General features: G+C 52.1%; 2 protein-coding genes across 5 annotated transcripts in view; one reads left to right on the top strand and one right to left on the bottom strand.

Annotated features, from left to right (window-relative positions):
- The first annotated feature begins 3,146 nt into the window (after nucleotides 1–3,146).
- FEZ1 (fasciculation and elongation protein zeta 1) lies at nucleotides 3,147–16,021 on the top strand. Of its 2 annotated transcripts, none has more exons than XM_066203628.1 (10): nucleotides 3,147–3,245; nucleotides 6,231–6,536; nucleotides 9,447–9,543; nucleotides 10,433–10,531; nucleotides 11,433–11,649; nucleotides 12,950–13,221; nucleotides 13,556–13,636; nucleotides 14,024–14,099; nucleotides 14,588–14,653; nucleotides 15,862–16,021. In XM_066203628.1, exons 2-10 carry the CDS (start codon nucleotides 6,262–6,264, stop codon nucleotides 15,876–15,878), a joined length of 1,200 nt encoding a protein of 399 aa, XP_066059725.1. In that variant the 5' UTR covers nucleotides 3,147–3,245; nucleotides 6,231–6,261; the 3' UTR covers nucleotides 15,879–16,021. The 2 variants fall into 2 exon arrangements, with proteins under 2 accessions (XP_066059725.1, XP_066059726.1); XM_066203629.1 differs by lacking the exon at nucleotides 3,147–3,245 and adding an exon at nucleotides 3,612–3,627.
- A 1,087-nt stretch (nucleotides 16,022–17,108) lies between these two features.
- PKNOX2 (PBX/knotted 1 homeobox 2) overlaps nucleotides 17,109–22,647 on the bottom strand; it is an 87,716-nt gene continuing 82,177 nt past the window's right edge. For all 3 annotated transcript variants that reach the window (XM_066203626.1, XM_066203625.1, XM_066203627.1), the window contains 4 exons: nucleotides 21,945–22,064; nucleotides 20,104–20,180; nucleotides 19,424–19,602; nucleotides 17,109–18,712 (listed from right to left, as the gene is read on the bottom strand). In XM_066203626.1, the coding sequence (XP_066059723.1) occupies nucleotides 18,465–18,712; nucleotides 19,424–19,602; nucleotides 20,104–20,180; nucleotides 21,945–22,064 (624 nt within the window). In that variant the 3' untranslated portion in view covers nucleotides 17,109–18,464. The remainder of the gene's footprint in view (nucleotides 18,713–19,423; nucleotides 19,603–20,103; nucleotides 20,181–21,944; nucleotides 22,065–22,647) is intronic.

Here is a 22,647-nt window from a genome sequence, read left to right as displayed (position 1 = left end):
TGCATGGATTTGATCTATTTTCGTTTCTCTGAAGGTTTGAATGCAGCCCTCACATTTCTGAGCACTCCTGGGCCTGTGTGGATGGGGCCCAGAGGGATTTGCATCCCAACATGGGAGCACCAGGAGACGGTCAAGGCCGTGCTGGAACAGGTAATGGCCGGGAGGAGAGGCCAGCTGCAGGAGCAGGTGAGTCTGGAGGAAGAACCCCCTGGCAGGGCTCCTGGCCACATTCCCCAGCTGGCTGGGGCCATCCAGCTCCCTTGGCACCTTCTCTTGGCCGTATCCATCCCGTCCTGGAGATGATTCTTTGTGCCCTTCCTGCCGCGGGGGAGCAGAGGGTGAGGGTGGAGTGCACAGGGCAGATGTGGACTCGGTATTTTCTGAGCTTGAGAAGAGCTAGCTCTTCTCAAAAGAAACTTTTAAGCAGTTTTTCTTTTTCCTAAAACAATCTCGTGTAAACAATATTCCTTTCCCATGACAACAGGTGTTGTTTCCTATTTCTGTTACTTAGCTAATGGGAGAGGTGTCAGCCCTATGGACCCATAACGTGACTTTTAGCCCAGCGTGTTATAAAAGGCCTCGATGAGTTGCAAATAAACCTTCTGATTTCTACTGCCTCCTGACTGGAGTCAAACATCTTTATTTCGTGTCCCGTTGTGACAGCAGAGGCACAGGCAGTGCACCCCAGCTGAGGTGCAGGTGTGGGAGCTCCCTCAGTGCTGGGGTGTTATAAATGCATATTATAGAGTGGGCTTTTTGCATATATTAAAATGAATACTGCATGTGTAATATGGGAAGGTTTTACTGTATTTTCTGTTATTATTATATTCTGTTAATATTATTAACAGAATAATAATAATAATATTTCTGTTATTATTATTATTATTATTCTGTGATGAATGTGTATTTTGTTTGAGTTGCAACATAGTAAGGACTGTTTTTGTGGCATCTAAACCAGATGGATGGACCAGAAGGATGGAGGGGATCCCTTGAATCCTGAATTATCTTATCCAGACGAAGGCTACTGACCAAAAACTCCAGGCGAGGAAATTATTGAACCAATGCTACCAGACGGAATGGAGCCACTTGCTGATGGGACCACAAGATAAAATGGTTGGGGGGGGGGGGGGGGGAATTCAAAACAGAACAAAGAAATTCACACTCTAGAGGAATGTTTGAACCATGCATGTGATTTTATGAGTATACAACAGGCTGACACTTTTAAGGAGTGAGCCTTTCCGTTAGCAGGTGTGCACTCGGCTGAATGCCAAGCCACCCGGCCGAATTTTGCTTTTCTGTCTCCTAACTGTCTTTTTATTTTTTTATTAAACTTATAATTTTTTCTAAGAAAGTGACCCTTGTTTTTCACATGAAAGAAGCTCCAGGAGCTCCTGCACTCCCTGGTGCCCAGGCAGGCAGTGGCCAAGGTGGAGAGGCTGGAGAGGAGCTGGGTAGGGAGATTTGTTGCAGCATCCTCCCAGTGCCCCAGCTGCAGGGTTGTCTGAGTTTAAGACAGTTATACAGGGCAGAGACTCCCAAATTAGCAACTTCCTCTTTGGTTTAACCACTCCACTTTCACCAATAAGGAGAGATGGATGTGAGAAGATATAAGTGAAAAAAATAACAGAAAAGGTGTGAATGGTGGTGGGCGCCCCTGCATATGGGGTGGTTGGTCTCACAGAGCAGCAAGCTAAACAGTTGATGCTTTATTATTCTTCTGATATGAGTTCCACGGTGGGGATTTCTCCTTCCCTTCCCTTCCCTTCCCTTCCCTTCCCTTCCCTTCCCTTCCCTTCCCTTCCCTTCCCTTCCCTTCCCTTCCCTTCCCTTCCCTTCCCTTCCCTTCCCTTCCCTTCCCTTCCCTTCCCTTCCCTTCCCTTCCCTTCCCTTCCCTTCCCTTCCCTTCCCTTCCCTTCCCTTCCCTTCCCTTCCCTCTTTCTTCTCTTTCCTTTGTTCTTTCTTTCCCTCTTCCTCAGTGCCCGTTGGCACCATTTTCCATCCTCCCAATCATCAGGTACCTGAAGCTGTAGCCTCTTGCCTTGGTCCTTGCCTTATTGAGTGAGGAACGTGAATATTTAATTCCGGTAAATTCTGGACAGTGCCGTTCGTTGTTTGGCCAAACGTTTCCTGCTTTGGTCCCCTCAGCGGAATATTGTCATTATATTGTCGATTTGTTGCTTCAGGTGTGACAAGGACTGATCCTGTGTCTCCATCCCTTGAAGTGTTCACATCCAGGTTTGATGGGGCTTGGAGCAACTTGGTCCAAAGCCCTGAGAACAAAATGAGCTTTATGGTTCTTTCCAGCCCAAACCATTCCGGGATTCGAGGATTTCTCCGGCACTGTGCCAAAGCATGCGACGCTTCAGCCAGGACTTGGCAAAATTTCATTAAACTTAACAACAACCATTTCACAGCCTCTTTTGAGGGTTTTTTTTTTCCTTAATATGAGCAACTTGAAGCCGTGTGCCAGAGGAAGAACACTGCTCCTGTCCTACTGCATGGAAAACCAGCACAGACAGCTGCAGGCAGCAGAGCCTACCAAGATCTGGGAAACTGAGCTTAAGCCCAGGTATTCCACTGGGTTGTGAACGAAACCCAGATTTCAAAAAGAAAAAAAAAAAAAAAACCTGCAGCCTACATGACAACGCTCATCCAAAGCAATTGTTTAGGTTGTTGATAAATTTTAAAAAATTTAAGCTGAAAAAACATTATTATAAAAAGCTAATCATTTATTTGGAATGCTGTTTTGTTTTTTGAGAGGAAAAATGCCTTTTTATTTTGTAATTCCCTTTATTTTTTATTTTATGATTTTGAATTGCTTTATTTTAGAAAGAATAAAAGAATTTTCTTTTATTTTAGGGGGGAAAAAAAAAAAGGAAAATTCCTTTATTTTAGAAAAGAAAAAATTTTTGGATACACGACTTGACCTGTATGTCATCTTTTTTTTATAAATTCCCATTGTCATTTCCATGGTTTCAATTTTATTTTTTTCCTTTCTCCCTCAGTGTCCCCGATACGTGCAGGCCCGCGCGGATGAACGAACGGATGGACACGGCGTGGGGGTTCTAAGAGATTTTTAGGGACCGAAAAAAGGCCGGAGCCCCCCCCGGGATGAGGGATGACGTCACGGCTCCCTTGACCACCATCCGCATCCCCCTTCCCGGTGACGTCACCAGTCCTCCCCCGCGCCTGCGCAGTGCGCGCACAGCACCCCCCGGCGCGGCGCGGAGGATGCGGGGCTGCAGGTGGGTGCGGGGCTGGGGGGGCTGCCGGGGGGGCTGGGGGCGAGGGGGGCGGCCAGGGGTGCGGGGCTGGGGGCGAGGGGGGCCGTGAGGGATGCCAGGATGCAGGCGGGTGCGGGGCTGCGGTGCCGGGGGGGCTGCAGGCGGGTGCGGGGCTGGGGGGGGCTGCAGGGGGGGCTGTAGGTGGGTGCGAGGTTCGGGAGGGCCGGCAGGGATGCGGGGCTGCAGGGGGGGCTGGGGGCTGCAGGGGGGCTGGGGGCTCGGGGGCCGGCAGGGATGCGGGGCTGCAGGGGGGGCTCGGGGAGCTGCAGGAGGGGCTGGGGGCTCGGGGGGGGCTGCGGGGGGGGCTGGGGGCTCGGGGGCCGTCAGGGATGCGGGGCTGCAGGCGGGCGCGGGGCAGCGGGGGCGGGGAAGGGTGCGGGGTTTGGGGGGAGCGATGCCGTCCTTACAGGCGGGGCGGGGGTCGCACGGGGCCGCCCGGGGGCCGCGGGTGTTGCGGGGGGTGTCGGTTCGGGGGCGCAGGGCGGGCCGGCGGTGCGGGGGCCGCCGGGGGAGCGGGGCCGGGGGGCTGCGCTGCCGGCGCGGGGGCCGCGGGGAGCGGGGGAGGCGCTCGCGCGCTGCGGGGGCGTTTTTGGGGGGTCTTGGGGACGCGGGGTGTGCGCCTGCGGGGAGCGGCGGAGGGAGGGGCGGCGAGCGCAGCGAGGGCGTGTCCGTGCGTGTGCGTGCAAGGCATGTGTGCGTGTGTCCGAGAGATGTGTGTGTGCAAGAGATGCACGTATGTGCAAGGGCTGAGCATCTGTGCAAGGCATGCGTGCGTGTGTCCGAGAGATGTGTGTGTGCAAGAGATGCACGTATGTGCAAGGGCTGAGCATCTGTGCAAGGGATGTGTGCGCGTGCAAGGGATGCGTGTGTGCAGGGCTGCGTGTCTGTGCGGATGTGTGTGCATGCAGATGTGTCTGTGCAGCTGCAGGGGCACACGTGCAGGTGTGTGTGCACGCAGCGTGGCGCTGGTGTCTGTGGGGCCTGGAGCTGGGTGCTGTGGCCATGGTGGGGTCCGTGATGCATGGGTGGGAATGCACAAGTGCAGAGCGGTGCACAGCGCGTGCGAGGGAGTGCAGGGGTGCACAGTGTGTGTGCGTTTGTGCACTGCATTGCACGTGGGGATGCATGAGCGCATGGGTGTGCACACACAGACACTCTGGGGATGCATGCTTGCTAAGCTGTGCATGCATGCACACTTGCATGGGACAGGGTGTGCATCCACGGGGGCACGTGGGGGTGGATGTGTGTGCGGTGTGTGCAGCCCAGCACACGTGCACACCGCTGCAGCACGCCTGCATCTGTCTGCAGACACTCCGTGCTCACGTGCACTGCTCCATGTGTGTGCTTTGCATCTCTCTGTGCATGGCATGCGTGCTCACGGGGAGCACCATGCATGCAGCAGGCCTGGGCACTGTCCCGTGTGTGTGTGTGTGTGTGCACACCCACGTGCCCCGCTGCAGGTGTGTGCTGCAAGTGTGTGCTGCAGGTTTGAGGCACCCAGGGGCACACGTGCATGGGGATGCAGCCGTGCTGCACACAGGTGCTGCTCAAACCCCGGTCAGGACAGGTTTTCCCCCAGAGCTGGGATGTTTGTGCTCCCCTCCCCAGGGAGGCATCACCAGGGCTACTGACACCTGTCCTGGGCTGTTCCTGGCTTACTACTGAGTTACTGTTTGCTTCCTCTGAGGCTACTGCCAGGATGCTACGGGCGTGTTCTCAGTAATCTCCTGAGGGAGTAGTGGAATACTGTCAAGGCACAGCTGAGGTGCTCTCAGGATGCTGCTGGGGTGCTTCTGAGTTTACTAGAATGTGGGCAGGCTACTCTGCAGGCAGCAGTAAGGCACTTCCAGAGTGGCACTGAGGTACTCTCAGGATACTATGTGGATGCTACTGGGATGCTGCAAGGGCTCCACTAAGGTACTACTAGGCTGCCACAAAGGTATTTCCAGAGCTGATACTGAGATACTCGAATGACGGTGCCACTGGAGCAGCTCACACAAGGTTCCTCTTGAGATATGTGCAGGTTGCTTTCCGGATATGTGCAGGTTGCTATGAGGATAACATAGCACCCTGGTGTATCCCCTTAAACCACTCTTGGGATCCTATCAGGACACTCATTATCTACTACCCTGATACTATCAGGGCACCAGGATGCTGTTGGGATGCTCCTGACAGATTCAGGACGTTCCTGCCTCTGCTAGTACAACATCAGGACAATGCTGAGCTACTCAATGGCTGCTACTAGGATACTCTCAGTGTAGCACAAAGGTACTGTCAGGATGCTGCTAAGATATTAATAGAATAACATCCTGGATACTCCAAAGTGTCGCATTGCTAATGAGGCACTACTAAGATACTACAGGGTCATTACTAGGATACAACATTAGTGTACTACTATGATACTACCAGGATGTTATCACAAAGCTTCCAAGGTCAGGACAGGAGTCAGTTTGCAGTAGGACGCTCTCAGGAGAAAAGTGCAGTTATCTGTAGGATGCTTCCAAGATGCTACAAGAAAAGATCATGGTAAGATACTTCTGGGATGCCATCAGGGCAACACTCACATTTTCAGGATACTGTCAGCACGTTACTGATACTTTCAGGCCACTTGCTTAGTAACGATAAGGATATAAGGATACAACTAAGATACTACCACTTCAGGGAAATAGATAGTGGTATGACTTTTTTTTTACACACTGTCAGGGCAGCACTAAGCTACTTGGACCGCTGTCAGCACTTTGTTGCAACTCATAAATTGCTACCAGAATAGTGCCACGATATCAGAATATTTCTTCTGAAGGTAGCACATCCTGTTGGGATACTACCGAGATACTGCTGGTTGTATAACAGCCCTGGCAGTCGGGTTTCAGCCAGCGAAGGGGACGGGGAGCTGGCTGTTGTAACCCGTTAGTAGCCTGGTGGCTGACGGGCACGCTGTCCCTGCAGCTAAGGCAGCACGCCGGTGTTGAGGAGGAGGATGGAGGCGCCGCTGGTCAGTCTGGAGGAGGAGTTCGAGGAGGGCCCCGGGGACGATGGCGGGTCCCCGCAGCGCCCCGCGGACCCGGCGCTGGCCGAGCTGGAGAGCTTCTCTGCCGAGATGATGAGCTTCAAGTCCATGGAGGACCTGGTGCAGGAGTTCGACGAGAAGCTCACCGTGTGCTTCCGCAACTACGACGCCGCCACCGAGGGCCTGGCCCCCGTGCGGGGCCGGCTGCAGGCGCAGGAGGAGGAGGAGCGCCTGCAGGATGAGGAGTGAGTAAGGCCCCGCTGCTCCTGGGGCCTCTTCGCACCCCTGAGCCCCCCAGCAGTGCAGGCTAGCTCCCAGCACTGCAGCGTGGCCGTGCTCCGTGTCAGGAGTATCTCTGTAGTATCCTGTGAGGAAGGGTCTGTGTGCCCCTTGCGCGCTGGCAACCTACAGCCCACGTGCAGCTCGACCCCTTGCATCACCCACGGTCGTGCAGCAGCGTGGAAGAGCTGTGTAGTATCTTTTGAGTAGCTGTGTAGCATCCTTTAAGTAGGCCACCCTCATGCCTGCATGCATCCCGTCATGGTCGTGAAATATCCCCTCTCCCAGAGTGTGCAGTCCTGCTCACGGCATGCTTGTGCAGCACTTCAGAGTAGTGGTGTAGTATCTTATGAGTAACACCCCTCTGGGGCCTGCTGCACTCTTCCATGAGCCCATCACATGCAAATCAGCACCTGGACTGTGCTGTGAGCACCTTGGAGTAGCTGTGTAGGATCTTTGGAGTAGCTGTGTGCTACTGGAGTAGCAGCCTGTGAAGAGGAAGAGCAGCATTTCCCATGCCACATTGCAGCTCTGCCTGTGCAAGGAAAGCCCCAGGGGCTGAGCATAAACCTTGAGTAAGGTGTGAGTAGAGTTTGGCCACCCCCTCTGTACCATGCTAGGGGATGGCGGAATTCCCTAAGGTCAAATTCCCCCCTAGGCTCCCCCAGTTATTATTGTGCCTTTTGTGTTAAATTCTACAGTTCCATTAAAAACCTTGCTTTGTTCCAAAATGCCATTTTTTTTTTCCCCTGCAAACCCTTGGGCTTTTTCCTCGTGGTGATTACACACCACACATTTCTACCGGATTTTTTGTGTGTTTAATCGCCATTATTCCAGAATTCCTAACCCTTCCTTTCACCAAGCAAAGGGGTTGCTTCCAACCCAGAAAGCCCCAGATCTGGTTTTGTTGGTTCGTGTTTGGGTTTCTTCCCCCCAAACCCACTGAGGCTGGATTGATTTTTTTTGCACTTGGTCAAATTGGTGGTTTTTCAGAGCAAAACGCAGCTTGGCTGCGCGCCGGGGCTGCCGCGCTGTCGCCGCTTTGTGCCACTTATTGTGTCTTTTTTGGGTCACTTTGGGCAAAACAGGGCTTTTTTTTCCAGTCTTCTTTGAATGAGCCCTGTGTGCAGGCCGGGGGGAGGGGCCACGGCCTCACAGGCATTGGATTTCCAGAGTTTTTAACCATTTCTTGCCATAATTAACTCAGAAATCACTGCTGGTCTTGGCCTGCTCCTGTGGGGTGCTGGTGCTTTAAGAGCAGAGAGGAAAAAAAAAAAAAAAAAAAAAAAAGGCAAATTTGGGGGGATAATTACTAATTGATATTTAATTTGTCAAGAATTTCATTTCGATTTAATTGATATTTAATTCATGATAAATTACTGATTTGCTGCGCTTCATTAAAAAATAACTGTTTAAGATTCGGCAGCCACATTTTTGTATGTTAATTTGTGAAATCTGTAATTCTGAAGGGAATTCAGCCCCTGGGGAGGAGGGAAAAATGATAAATCCTAAAAATGAGCAGTTTGGGGGTTGGAAAGGGGGGAAGTGGTTTTGGGGGTGATTTTCAGGATTTGGATGTGGCACCGTGTTGGACTGAACTCATAATTTCTGGTGGGAAAATGGGGGGGGGGGGGGTTTGCCTGAGATGGGGAGAAAATTTGTAATCCCTTTCTGTGCCTTTCCCCCCATTTTTGGCCTTTCCCCCCATTTTTGGCCTTTTTCTCAATGGTGCCACTTTTCAGCTCTTTTTCTCCATTTTCTCTTTCTCCTCCATTTTTTCCTTTTTTCTCCACTTTCCTTGCCCTTTTCTCCACTTTCCCCCTCATTCTCTCTTTTTTCTTACATTTTCTCTTTTTCCCCATTTCCCTTTTCACCTGATTTCTCCTTTTTCCCTTTTTTGGCCCTTTTCCCCCTTTTCCTATTCCCTATTTTCTCCTTTTTCCCTTTCTTCCCCTTTTTTCCCCTCTTTCCACTTCCCACCATTTTCCTTCTTTTCTCTCTTTCTCATTTTTCCTTCCATTTCCCCCCTTTTTACCCAGATTTTCCTTCCCCCACTTCTTCCCCTTTTTTCCATCTTCTTTACTCCTTTTTTTCTCTCTCCTCCTGTTTTCCCACTTTCCTTTTTTCCCCTCCTTCCCGTCTTTTCTTTTTTCCTTCTCTATTTTGTCCTCTTTCGGTCAGTATTTCAGGAGGACATTTCAGGGTATTTCTGGGTGTTGAAAAGTGCCATTTTGGGATCTCTGGGGTATTTCAGTGAGAGGGTTGGGTGGTTGGAACATGACAGGGTGACATTTTGGACCTTTGGCACCCTTAGGGGCTTTTTGTGGGTATTTCAAAAGGACATTTGGGGGCAGTTTGGAGCGTTCCAGGGCAGCATTTTGAGGTGTTTTGGGGCCTTTCAGAGACTCTTGGGACTTTGGACCTGCTTTAAGAGAACATTTTGGGCCACTTCAGGGCATCATGGTGATGCTTTTGAGTGGCATTTGGGGACATCTAGAGACATTTTGGGACATTGCTGTGGCCTTTTGGTGTGTTTTGATGGCAGCATTTCAAAATGACATTTAGGGGCCAACTCAGGTGCTGGGGCAGCATTTTTGGGTACTTTGGGGTATTTCAGGGCAATATTTCATGATGCTGCTTTGAGAAGCTTTGGGGTCTTCTAGGACAGCATTTGGGGTTTTCTAGGATATCACTGGGGGTGTTCTGGGATGTTTCAGGCGTCTCAGTGGCGTTTTGGGATTTTTTGGAGGTGATTTCAGGATGTTTCTGGGCTGCATTTTGGGATGTTTTGCGGCGTCTTGGCGGGCCATTTTTGGGATGTCTCTCTGAGAGGCAACATTTTGGGCTCAGCACTCACCAGGTCACTCACCCTGCAGGGTCTGGGATGCTCTGACCGATGGCTTTGCCCCCCGGAGCTCCCCGAGGCCGTGGCAGCTCCCTGGGACTGAGGCCCTCGATGGCACCGAGCCCCAGGTATGGCTGTGACCCCCCTGTCCCCACATGATCCCCTGACAGTCCCTGACAGCTGTCAGTCAGCCCCCAGGCTCAGCAGCCATCATGGCACTGCAAACTGCCCAAAAATTTGGGTCGTTTGAGCATCTGGCCTTTGCCAGGTTGCCCCCACGTCACGGGTGGGGTGGGTGTTTGTGGGGGTAGAAAATGTGTTTTCACGTGCAGTGAGTTTGTGCTGTCAATTGCTGCTTTTGGGGTTATAAAAGTGTCCCGATATCCAGGGAATTGAACCCGTTTGGATGTAAGGGCCTGTTGCTAAAGGGGGAAGAGAAGATAACTTCCTTGGGTTATTTTCTGCTAAAAAAGTGAAAAAGATAGTGAAAGGTGGGAAAAAAGAAGATGCCACCTCACCCAACATCTCCATCCATCCATTCCCTGGTGGTGTTGTGCTCTGCCATGTCCCCATCTGGTGTCCCCACCCTGTGTCTCCATCAGACCTTTCCCATCAGCTCCACCTGCCCCGCTGTCTCCATCCAGCGTCCCCTGGATCTCCACCACCACTCTCCATCCAACAGACCTGGACTTCTCCCTGTCCAACATCTCCATCCATCTTCTGGCAGCACCTCCCCCTCCAGTGCTTCCCTGTTCTTTGTCTCCAGCGTCCCTGGAGCCCCATCCAACATCCCCATCCTGCATCTCCATGCAATACCCTCAGTCCAGCATGTCCCCATCCAGTGTCTCCCCATTTGGTGTCCCCATCCAGTGTCTCCCCATGTGTCCCCATGTCCCCCTGAGCCACCCTGGTGGCTCTTCCCGTGCCAGGGCTGTGGCTGTGTCCATCCTGGGGCCGTGCCCACCCCAGGCTGGGCCTGTGGTGCCACCCAGGCTGCCCAGCCTGTGTCTCCTGCAGCTCGGGAAGGAAGAGGAGGAGGAAGAGGAGGAGGAGCTCACTGAGAGGAGTGAGCAGGACTCTGGGATCAACGAGGAGCCGCTGCTGACAGCTGAGCAGGTACCCCGTGGGCATCTGGAGCTCTGCATGTCCTCCAAAAGCCGGGCTTGGGCCCATGACCACGGGCTGAAAGCACAAGGAAAAGCCAAATCCCATCAGCCTGGGATGTGGCATGCAGGACCTGGAACGCGGATGTAGACAGATGTGCAGGTTGTGAGTGCTGATGTGGGGTGTGGGTGCACGTGGGAAGGTGGGCTGCAGATGCTGCTGTGCAGAATGGGTGGCGTGGGGGCAAGGATCAAAGTGTGGGGGGCAGAGGTGGGACGCAGCTGGTGTGGAGGCAGGATGCAGTTGGGGGGTGCAGGATGCAGGTGTGGGGAGGGGGATGTGGAGGCAGCTGCAGGGTGTGAATGCAGGACAGAAAATGCAGGTGCAGGTACAAGTACAGGATCCAGGATGCAGGAGGAGGAGGTGGGTGCAGAGAGCAGGACGCAGACAGGTGCAGCATGCAGCTTTAGACGTGGATGCAACGTCCTCTGTGTCCGTGGAATGTGGGATTTGGATGTAGGGGGGAATGTGGGATGCAGATGCAGGATGCAAATAGAGGACCCGGGGTACACATGGATGTAAATGCAGATGCTGATGCAGGATGAAGGGAGCAGAATGCAGATGCAGGATGAAGGGGAGGGTGCAGGTGCAGGTGCAGAACAATGGAGGATGGAGGGAGCAGGCTGCAGATGGAGGATGGAACTAGAGGATGCAGGTGCAGGAGGAAGGGAGCAGTTGCAGGTGTGGGTGTGCAGGACAGGAGTGCAGGGTGCAGGGCAGTTGCAGATACGAGTGCAGGACAGGAGTGCAGGGTGCAGGGCAGTTGCAGGTGTGAGTGCAGGGTGTGTGGGGTGCACCAGAGGCAAGGTGCAGGAGGATGCAGGTGCACATGGAGGTCACTGATGCCCCACAGGTCATCGAGGAGCTGGAGGAGCTCATGCAGAGTTCACCTGACCCCGAGGCTGACCCCGAGGGTGAGGAGGAAGAGGAGGAGGAGGAGGATGAGGAGGAGGAGGAAGAAACCAAGGCTGATGCTGAAGGCAAAGGTGGTGGCAGGGGCACGGAGCCCATCCTGCTGCGGGAGCTGCATGCTTTCTCCCCTGGCCTCAACAACAACTGCTCCCACGAAGGTATGGCCAGCAAAGCCCAGGCCAGTCACTTTTTGGGGACAGTTCCAACCAAATTGGACAACTGAGTCTCTCCAGGCCTCAGTGCTGGCTTGCTCTGGGACTTGGCCAGAAGGGCTCTTGGCAAAAACTGTGAAGAACGCAGGGATGTGGCTTTTGGTGTGGAAAGGCACGTGGGGTTCACCAGGAGCCTTTGTGTTCTGCATGGGGTGTTCATGCACGTGAGATTTGTCACGAGTGGCATGGGCTGTGTCACCAACAAGCCCAGGCTCTTCACTAGTTGCTCTGCTCTTCATCACACTGTGCAGGTTACTAATCACACCATGTCAGTAATTGCGCTGTGCATGTCACTGATTGCACGATGCATGTCAATAATCACACCATACATGGCACGGAGTGCACCATGCATGTCAGTAATTGCACCATACATGTCACTAACCACACCCTGCCTGTCACTAATCGCACTGCGAACATTACTGAGCGCACCTTGCATGTCACTAATCGTGCCAGGAAGTTCCTTAATTGCTCTGGGCACGTTGTTTATGGCTCTGAGCATATCAGTAATTGCACAACGGGTTTCTCTCTCGGTGTCTCAGAAAATGCAGAGCACATCTCGCTCAGCACGAGATGCATTTTAATGGTTGCAGTGTGCGTTTCACTGACTGCACTGGGGGTGGCACTGACTGCACCGGGCATTTCCCTCCTTTCCCCATGCATGGCACTGGCTGCAGCGAGTGCAGAGGAGGCCACGGAGATGCCCCAAAGCCCGGGGCACCTCTGCTATGGTGACAGGCTGGGAGAGCTGGGGCTGCTCAGCCTGGGGAGGTGAAAGCTCCAGGGAGAGCTCAGAGCCCCTGCCAGGGCCCAAAGGGGCTCCAGGAGAGCTGGAGAGGGGCTGGGGACAAGGGATGGAGGGACAGGACACAGGGAATGGCTTCCCACTGCCAGAGGGCAGGGCTGGATGGGAGATTGGCAAGAAACTTCCCCGTGAGGGTGGTGAGGCCCTGTCACGAGGTTCCCAGAGCAGCTGTGGCTGCCCATCCCTGCAAGTGTCCAAAGGCCAGGTTGGACACTGGGGCTTGGAGCACCCTGGGACAGCGGAAGGGCTCGTTGCCCTTGGCAGGGAGGTGGAAGGAGATGGGCTGTGAGTCCCTTCCCGCCCTATTCCGGGATGTGCCGCGGTAGGCGGGGAGCAGCCGCCGGGAAGGGATGTCCGCAGCCGGGAAGGGATGTCCGCAGCCGGGAAGGGATGTCCGCAGCCGGGAAGGGATGTCCGCAGCCGAGCCCGTCTCTCCGGGCGCAGGGCTGGGCCGGCTGTCGGCGCGGGAGCTGCTGGCGGCCGCGGGCCGCGCCGAGGCGGCGAGCCGGGCGCTGTCGGCGGAGCTGGTGGCGCAGCTGGCGCGGCGGGACGAGCTGGCCTTCGAGAAGGAGGTGAAGACGGCGTTCATCGGGGCGCTGCTGGCCGTGCAGGGCGAGCAGCGGGAGCAGCGAGAGGCCGCCCGCCGCCGCCGCAGGGACAAGGGGCTGAGCCTGCAAGGGGCGCGCTCCGAGCGCGGCAGCAGCATGCCCCGCAAGGTGGGGACACGGTGACACCGGACACGGTGACACCGGACACGGTGACACCGGGCACGGGACAGGGAGGGGATGTGGGGACGGGATGAGGGATGGGATGGGAATAGTGACAGGATGGGACAGAGGGGCGTGGGAAGGACACAGGACGTGGAGCAGGGATGGGGAATGTGGGACAGGAGGACTTGGAGCAGGGGGACAAAAAGATATGGGATGGGGCTATGGAGCAGGGTGTGGATGTGGGAGTCAGGGAATTGTGGGGGATGCTGGTGCCAGAGGAGGTGCCACGGGGGATGTCAGTGTCCCCTGGAGGTGACAGGGTGACACGTTGTCCCCCCAGCGCTTCAGCATGGAGGGCATCTCCAGCATCCTGCACTCCGGCCTGCGCCAGACTTTTGGTCCTACCACCAACGAGAAGCAGGTGCCCTTTTCCTCCCCAAAAAATTTACCCAAATCTGATTGGTTTCACTCCTCCTCCCCACACTCCCAATTCCCCTGCATCCCCCAACCCCATTAAAATGTTTCTTCATTTTACAGCACTGCTCTGTCCCCTACACCCTGCTAATCCCTCTTGGAAAAATTACCTGTTTTCACCCCAAAAAGTCCTCCCTGAGGAGGGATAGATTTGGGTGGAGTTTGCAGCACCCAATTAGCTCAGTACTCCCCCAAATACCTGCAAATTAAATGCAGCTGCAGGAATTTTGCAGAAATACTCTATTTTTGCACAAAATTTGTCTCAAGGCAGTGCAAAAACCAGGTGGTGTTGTGCCATCTGGGTGGTTTTGGGGGATGGCTTTTGTTTTTGCAGTACCTGAACACGGTGATTCCCTATGAGAAGAAGGGCTCACCACCCTCCGTTGAGGACCTGCAGATGCTCACCAACAGTGAGTAATTCATTCAAGCTGCTGTTTTGGGTCAGCATCACATGTTTTGGGGACACAAAGGCACATTTTGCTTTGCTTCAGTGGCTGCAGTTTGGGTTATCCTTGCAGCACAGCTGGTTTGGGGGAATTTTTGCATCATTGCAGCATGGGCAATTTTAGGTGCTACCACCCCACGTTGCATCATCGTTGCAACAAAACCCACCTGGTGGGGGAAAATCCCTGGTTTGCATCACTGCAGCACAGCTGCTTGGCAGCCAACACCTCCCCCCAGTTTATGGTTCTTTTACCAGGGTTGATCTGGGGGTAAATCACCCACTCTGCACTGCCACAGGCTGGCTAATTGGGGGTAAAAGTCCTTTTTGTTTTATGTTCCCAGGCCTGCTACATAAATTGAATGGGGAAATTGGCAGCTGTGGGGCTGGTTTGGGGGGAAAAGGGACATTTGGGGGGCATCAGGGCCAGGCTCACAGCTTTGTTCCCCCTCACAGTCCTGTTTGCCATGAAGGAGGGGAATGAGAAGGTGCCCACTCTGCTCACGGATTACATCCTCAAAGGTACCTGCTCCCCTCCTGCCTGCACGGGGCACCCCTCGTGCATCCTTCACACAGCTTCCCTGCCATCCCTTCTGCATCCTCCTGCCTCTCCATTGCGTCCTTTGTGCATCCCCCACATCCTTCAGGAATCCCGAGTGCATCTCCTGCAATCCCTCAGGCATTCTTTGCACAGCTCTCCTGTTCTGCCACACCTCTGGAGGTCCCTGTGCAGCTTCCTGCCCCATCCTGGGGCCCATCTGCTTCATCCACACAGCCTCATCACCCTCTGTGCACCCTCTCTCACCCCCCACACCCCCTCAGGCACCTTCCTCTGCCTCCCTTGGGCAGCCCCATCCATCTTCCCTGAATCCCCACACCCCTCTTGTGCATCCTCCTGAGTCCTCGTGTGTCCTTTGTGCTCTTTCTGTGCCCCGTGTGCATTCCTTGTGCATCCCTTTCACGTTCCTCCTGCATCCCATGTGCAGCCTCCTGCAGCACCAGTGCATCCTCGTGTGCCCAGGTGCCTCATCCACACTGGTGCAGCCTTTCTGCTCCTGAACCCTTGTGCACGTGGAGCACACCCTTGTGCAGTGGGAAGCACACTCCTGCACCCTTGTCCACGCCCGGCTGTCCCTGTGCACACTCGAGTGTCCTTGTGCCACCCCCGGCCACCCTTGGGCACCACTGTCCATCCACATGCAGCCCAGTGCAGGCCTGTCTGTCACTGTGCACCCTCGTGCAGCCTTGCATTGTGCAATCTTGTGCATCCCCATGCAGACTTGTGCATCCTTATGCATCCCTGCGCGTGCTCGTGGATCACAGTGCATCCTCCTGCACTGTATCCTGCATCCTTGTGCATCCCTGTGCATCCTCCTGCATTCCAGTGCATCCTCCTGCATCCTTCTCCATCCCTGTGCATCCTCATGGATCAGAGTGCATCCCCTTGCACACTCGTGCATCCTCCCGCATCCTTGTGCATCCCTGTGCTTGCTCATGGACCACAGTGCCTCGTCATCCATCCCAGCGCATCCTCCTGCATTCCAATACATCCTTCTGCATCCCTGTGCCTCCTCATGGATCACAGTGCCTCCTCATGCGTCCCAGTGCCTCCTCCTGCATTCCAATGCACCCTCCTGCTTCCCCCCCCACACCTGTGCATGCTCCTGCCCCACTGCATCCCCCTACGATGCCCCCACCCTCCCTCTCTCTCTGTCTCTCTCTCTCTGCAGTGCTCTGCCCAACCTGACGCGGTGCTGCCCCCACACTCCCACCCCGTGGCCTCCAAAACGGGGCCAAACCCGAGGAGAAAGGGTCACCCACCCGTGGCTGCCCCACCCCGCACTTCCCCCTTTGCACAGCTGGAAATAAAGAATTCCTTACATTAATTAAGCAACTGGTCTCCAGTGTCTGTGTCCCCCCTCCTCGCTTTGCAACTTTTTGGTAGGAAAATGACGTTTTTAAGCAAAAAAATCCCAGTACAGGCTTAGCTGTAGTGCTCACAAATATTCTGGGATCTATAAAAGCCACAAACTTCTGGCTAACGAGCTGCTGGGTGCTCATTGCCCCCCACGGGAGGGGCAAAATTCAGATTAAACTCCATTCTCGAGGATTTTTCCCATTTTTTCATTTTTTCACTTCCTGCAGCCTGAATTCTCTGCTAAAAATTGTGCAGAAATCACCTTTTTTCCCCCAGAAAATCAACCCATTATTAAGGAATGGCTCATTAAGGGACAGGGGGGCTTTCATCACTTCCATTTGGGGGAGAATTGCTCTGGTTTGTGTCATTCATTTTGGGGAAGAGTGCCTAATTTGGGGGTTGTTTTTGGGGCAAAATCAGTCATTTTAGGGGAAGTCACTTATTCCGAGGAGAGTCACTCATTTCCAGAAGGACCGGTCTGGGACAGCATCCTTTGGGGCCATGTCACTCAGTTTGGGGGAGAATTTTTGGAGAATGCAACTTTTTTTGGGGGTGAGCACCCGTTTTGGGAGAGCATCACTCATTTCAGGGAGAGATTAACCCCTTTTGGGTCATCATTTGGTTCTGAGGGGCATCCCTCATTTTTGGAGACTCATTTTGGGGTGAGCACCACCCATTTTGGGGGTGTCTGTAACACTTTGGGAGAGTTTCTGGAGGGAGAATCAGTCGTTTTTGGAGAACACAGCTCATTTTGGGGTTTGGGGGTGTATCGTTCATTAGTGGGAAAAACCCCATTGGAGCTTGTTTGAGGGGGAAAAATTTCATTTTTGGTGGCCCATCAGTTTTGGAAGTATAAATCTCATTTTCTCCACATCAATCACTTACTAATTTGGGTTCCTCCACCCAATTTGGGGGGAAATTAGTTTTATGAGGGGAGTTTTGCCCATTTTGGGGGGTTATTCCTGCATTTTGGGTCTTCTCCACTCAAAGGAAGAAGCTGCCAAGAAAATACAGGTGCGACCCCTCATCTTGTAGCACTTTATAATAAATGGCCAGGAATTAATACTAAATTACAATGAATCCTTTATGAAATTACAGGTTACATTCACGCCAGATCAGTATCCAAAAACAGGCATTTCTGCCCATTGCATCACTTGTGTTTTTTATCCCAGCTCTTGCTCAGGTTCTTTTATCAACTCTTCAAGAGCCAGGGAAAAAAAAAAAAAAAAAAAAAAAGGACAATATGGGCAAAAAGCCACCAAGAAAATGATCCTTCTCCTAGAATCTCACATTTAGAGCAGGAACCTGCAGAAGACAATTCCTTTATTTTTGCCCTGGTTTGCTTTTGCATTTCCTCCCATGCCACATGTTAAGGCGAATACACCCTTTTGCTAGCATTGAAAATAAAAAAAAAACCCAAAATACAGGGTTTTTGGCAGTTGCCCTCCCCCACGGGGCTAAAGCTCCACCATTTTCCCATGTGGAGGGACAATACCAGGGAGAAATCATCTTTTAAGCAACAATACTGAACTTCCTTCCACCCAGGCGAGTCTTGGGGATCGCCATTAGATTTTGGGTGAAATCTTGCTTTTTCTAAAACCAATTCTTTTCCCCAAATTTTAACTAACTCTGCCAAAATGCCTCGGAAAAGTTCTACTTTCGGCAGCCTTTGCCCCAACTCTGCATCCAATCTCGGCCCTTAAGGATGAGAACGGGGTGAGTTGGTTTGGGGTTTTTTTTTTTCAGATTCAGCAGAGGTTTTAGCACATAAATTAAAGGATTTGGAGGAATTTCCTCCCCTTTCCAGAAAGTTGTGTCCAGAGTCACCAAACAGCCGCAGCATCGGGGCCAAAGTTGGGAGGTTTGGGCAATCCCATGAGTCGAGCACCGAAACCTCCTCGGATATAGCAGAATTTGCACTCGCTGATTATTTTCCTTCCCCCTCCACGCCAGTATTTATGCCTGTGAATGACCTTTCTGGGGGAAAAAAATCCAAAAAAGCATCAAGTCCTGGGGTTGGTTTGGCTTTTCTTTGCACCAAGAGATCCAAGGGATGCATCACCCGCCACTGCCCAACAGCATCCGAGTGTCACGTGGGGGAAAAACACTTCCCCTAAAAATGCTTTTGCTTTCCAAAAAAAATGAAGGGAAAAGGAAAAATAAAACCTGAAAGAAAGGATTAATCTGGCCACAATATGTGCCTTGTAAACGTGTGTCCTTCACTTCCGTGCGCTGCCGTGGTGGTCCCCGTGCTCCTGTGGGCAGCCAGGGCCTCTGCCAGCGCCTCCAGTTTGCTTCTTCCTCACCAATTTCTCCCTCTTGCCTTTTTTTTTTTTTTTTCTTTTTTTTTTTTTTGCATTTCGGGGGTGATTTTGTATCTGGTGCTGTCAATGATTTGGGAGGGTGCAGGAGGAACTATTCCAGTGAGTCACTGCGGTCCAAACCAAGGTCAGCGCCAGGTGCTGCTGGGAGGCCACCAGGCTCTTCCTCCAGCTCTTCCTCCTCTTCCTCCTCCTCCTCCATCTCGTCCTCGTCCTCCTCATCCTCCTCCTCTTCCTCAGTGCCATCCAGGGAGTCGTCGTGGGCTGCCAGCATCGCCTGCTGCATGGCCATGGTGGCAGTGGCTGATGAGAGGGGTTGGAGGTTGTCCATGCTGAGCGAGCCTGGAATTAAAAGTACAGAAATAAGGAGAGACTCAGCTAATAACAAAGGACAAAAGAAGTGCATAAACCAAGAATAACTCAAGTGAAAAGCTTGGAGAGCTTCACCCATAGGGTGTCCCACCTACCCCAGTCATTCCCCAAGGTCCAACCCTTAACTTTTTTAGCTAATGCATCATTAAATAAGAAACCTTAGTTCTGAGCAAGTAGATGCCCAAATTGGTTGGGCAGATCTTCTCTTCATCTTCTCTCAAGCCCTACCTTTCCTTCTCTTCATCTTGTCTGGTCTATGTTCATTTCTGCTCTCTTCACCTTCTCTTCACCTTCTCTCTTCATTTTCCTCATCTGTTCTCTGTTCATCATCTCTCTTCATCGCCGTCATCTTCTCTATTCTTCTCTTCATCTTCATCATCTATTTTCTCTCTTCATCTTCTCTCTTCCCGTTTTGTCTCCATCCGTCTTCTCATCTCCACCTTTCCATGCCTCCCCTCCCTCCCTCCCTCCCTTCCCCAGCTCCTCCGGGGATGACCCAAGCCCTGCCCCATGTGGGTGACCATCACTGTGGTGGCCAAGTGCAAGGACCTCCTTGCCTGGCCCACCTCCTGTGTTTCCCCTCGGCTCAATGAAGGGCTCTAGAAATCACCAACTGAGGCCATCATTAATGCATGAGCACTCCATCCTGGAAGAGCAGGGGCCACTGGGGCTCGTCCTTACCGTCAGGATTTGTCCCTGAATTGCCCCCCTGCTGCTGCAGGACGCCGGCGGCGATGGAGTTGGGCCAGAACCGCTGCGTGGGCCGGTGCTGGGATTTGATTTTCTTGGCTTTGGGGGCTGGGTCCGGGTTGCTGGCGTCCAGCATGGGCTGCAGGATGCGCCGCCGGGCGTTGATGAACCTTTCCATGGACGAGAGAGAGCACTGGGATAAGTCAGAGTTGTTACACCAACACCGAGTTGAAACGAGGTTGTAGCAAATCAGTGAGTTGCAATATAATAATAATACTTTAAGAGAGCAGCTTCGTGGTTCAAAAAGCTGAGGTTTTTTATTTGCCCGTGGCACGTTATAGCTCTGCATTGATTTTTCCTGCTGAGCTGAGAGAATGCTGCACATGGGATTTGCCAGGAGAGGGCACTGAGACCTTGCAAACCAGCGCTGACACTAAACACAACCGAGCTTATCTCCCAGAAATCCCAGAGCCACGAAATCACAGAATGTGCTGAGCTGGAAGGACTGCCCAGGACCATTGAGTCCAGCTCCTGGCCCTGTGCAGGACACCCCAAGAATCAGCCTTAACCACCCAAGTTACCCTCCCCAAAAAAGCATCATACAGCACCAAAACAGGGTGAAAAAGGTCCTAAAGCCTAAACGATCACGTGGGCCACCAGTATCTGCTCACCAGTTGTTGACTTGCAAGAGGGTCAGGTTGGTTTGGGCAGCAATTTGCCTCTTCTCATCCTCTGTGGGGTAGGGGTGCTGGAAAAAAAGAGAGATGGGGGAGCAAGATTACATCCCTGCATGCAAGATGTCACTCCTGACCAAAACATACTGAACCCGGCCTTTTTTTCCCCCTTTTTTTTCCTTTTTTTTTATTTTTCCTTTCTTTTTTTTTCGTTTTCTCGTCCTAAATTTGGTGGCTTCTTGCATTTGCTCAATGCAAGATTGAAGGGTGGCATCCAAGAGCACCAAGATTTCCTCGCGCACACTTAGGGCTTTTCCAAGGCTTTCCATCAAATGCTTTCCTTGAAGAAAAATGTTCTTAGAGTTTTGGGGTTTTTTTAACTCTAATAATTTTCCAGGGACGGTTGTTGGTAAACATGGGATTTGGGCTTCAAAACCCACTGTGCTTATTGTCAGAGGCATCAATAAAACACCCTGAAACATCTGCACTGGGAACCACCAGCACTGAAAGCTTCCAACCGTGCTAAAATGCCCTTTTCCAACCCCAGAAATTAAATTAATATCAAACCAGCCCCATATGCCACGGTTTGGACCTCCAAGCTGGTGCCAATTATTTGTTTTTCAGCTGTTAGCCCCCAAAACTGTGATTTCCTTGACAAAATCACCCAAAGTCAACACACACTGGGGACTCACTTCCCACTGGGGCCTCAGTGGTTAAAAATGCCACTTTTGGGGGGCAGAAATGTCCCATTTTTGGTGTATTATTTCCAACATTCTTTCTTCCTGCTGCTGCTCCAAAACTTCCAGGAAAATGATGAGCATTTTTGGTTGAAAACCGCATCATCTCTGACACCAGATGGAGAAGTCTCATGGGGAAGCCAAAATTTCTTCTGACCACGAGGACCAGGCTGAGATCAAAGGTCCAACCAACCCAGCAGAAGAATTTCTTTTGGTTTTTCAATTCAGGTTTGGAAATCTTGAACTGTGGGGTTCTCCTGGCACCTGGCAGAAAATTGCTTTGCAGTTTCTGGTCTTCTGAGTCCTTTTGTGCCAGCAAATCTGCAGTTGTGCCCTCCAGGAAGACGGGAGATGCACGACACAGCAAAGCTCTTGTCCTCATTGCAAAAAATCCACAATTTTCCATTAAAAAAAAAAAAAAAAGCTGGGAAGTTCCCAACCAGCTGCTGCTTCATGCCCTGGCTGATTTTTCCACAAGTTGCTCCTTGGAGCTTTTATTTTCTGCATTACTGATGTCTTAGGATCTCCCACCACTCTGTCTTCTTGGACAGCCAGTCTTTGCAGCCAGTTTCCAAGTAATTCCTTGCCTGAATTATGCAGGAAAAATGTGGGATTTTTGGCTTTTTGCCCTTCTCCCAGCCCTGCTGACGAGAGAGAACTCTTCATCCACGAAAATATCCAGTTTGCATCTAAGCTTCCTCCACCTTCCATCTCCAATCCCCCAAAACGGGGTGATTTTGCAATTCTGTGTTTTGACTGCTGGCTGGTGTGCTACAACCCCACCTGTGAGCAGCTCTCACATTCCAGCTTGCTAGGAATGGGAATTTTGGAGCTGTTAACTGCAAAAAACCCTCTCAATTATCCATCTTCAAAAAGCCATGGGAGTCCCCTTCTACACTTGTGTGCTTCTTCTTGCCTCGAGGGAATATTTTTACCCACCTGCAGTGACAATGCTCATTCCCAAAATGCTCCCCAAACACAAACCACTTTGCACCTCCAAACACGAAATCAGACAAACCACCACGTGGATTTGAGAATTTCTGGGCTTTTTGTCCATTTTTTCCCCACCTTGCAGGGTGTTTTGGTGGCTGTGGTGCTCACCATGAGATGCTGGAAGAGCCATGAGCGCATGATGTTGGTGGCGTGTTTGGGCAGGACGCCCCGTTTGTTCTTGGACTTCTTGTCCTCACCATCGAGGAGGGAGGTGAGATCCAGGTTCACCTGCCAGGGGAAAAGGAATGGGGAGAGAATTGGCTGAAAACCAATTTTCGCCTGAAAGAATTGGTTGAAAGTTGTGACGAGCAGCCCAAAAAATGAGCAAAACCCACCCAAAATGGGCGTGGGATGAGGGAAAAAAACCTGGCACTTATAGGAGCATCCAAACCCCATTTCCTGCTGCACCAAATCTGCATAAATGCAGATTTTTTTCTCCCAGGATCTGTATCTTTTGTCCCCATTTTTTTGTCAATATTTTGCAAGGGGTAGTGGCACTGCTGGTGATGGTGCCATGACCAATTTGATTGTGTGCTTTAGGAGGAAAACACTTTTACCTGAAAAAATAAAGTTAAAAAAAAACCCCACCTAAACCTCATAAAAAGATTATTTTCTCAACTGAAAGTTAAAAAAAAACCCCTGCCACTCACCAACCCCTTGTTCCTCACCCAGATGATTTCCACCATAAGGAGGGTGATGCCCATTGAGCCAAAATTTGCTTTTTGCCCCCCAGAAATTAAAAAGAAGCATCTTGCTGCAAGAGAAGTTTTAATGAGGATTCAGGAACCAAACTGAAATCTAAGCACTTGAG

This window comes from Chamaea fasciata, unplaced genomic scaffold (genome assembly GCF_029207755.1).
Source record: "Chamaea fasciata isolate MVZ Bird 193981 ecotype frontalis unplaced genomic scaffold, bChaFas1.0.hap1 SCAF_24, whole genome shotgun sequence".
Taxonomy (NCBI): Eukaryota; Metazoa; Chordata; class Aves; order Passeriformes; family Sylviidae; genus Chamaea; species Chamaea fasciata.
This window is presented reverse-complemented; position numbering and strand designations above follow the sequence as displayed.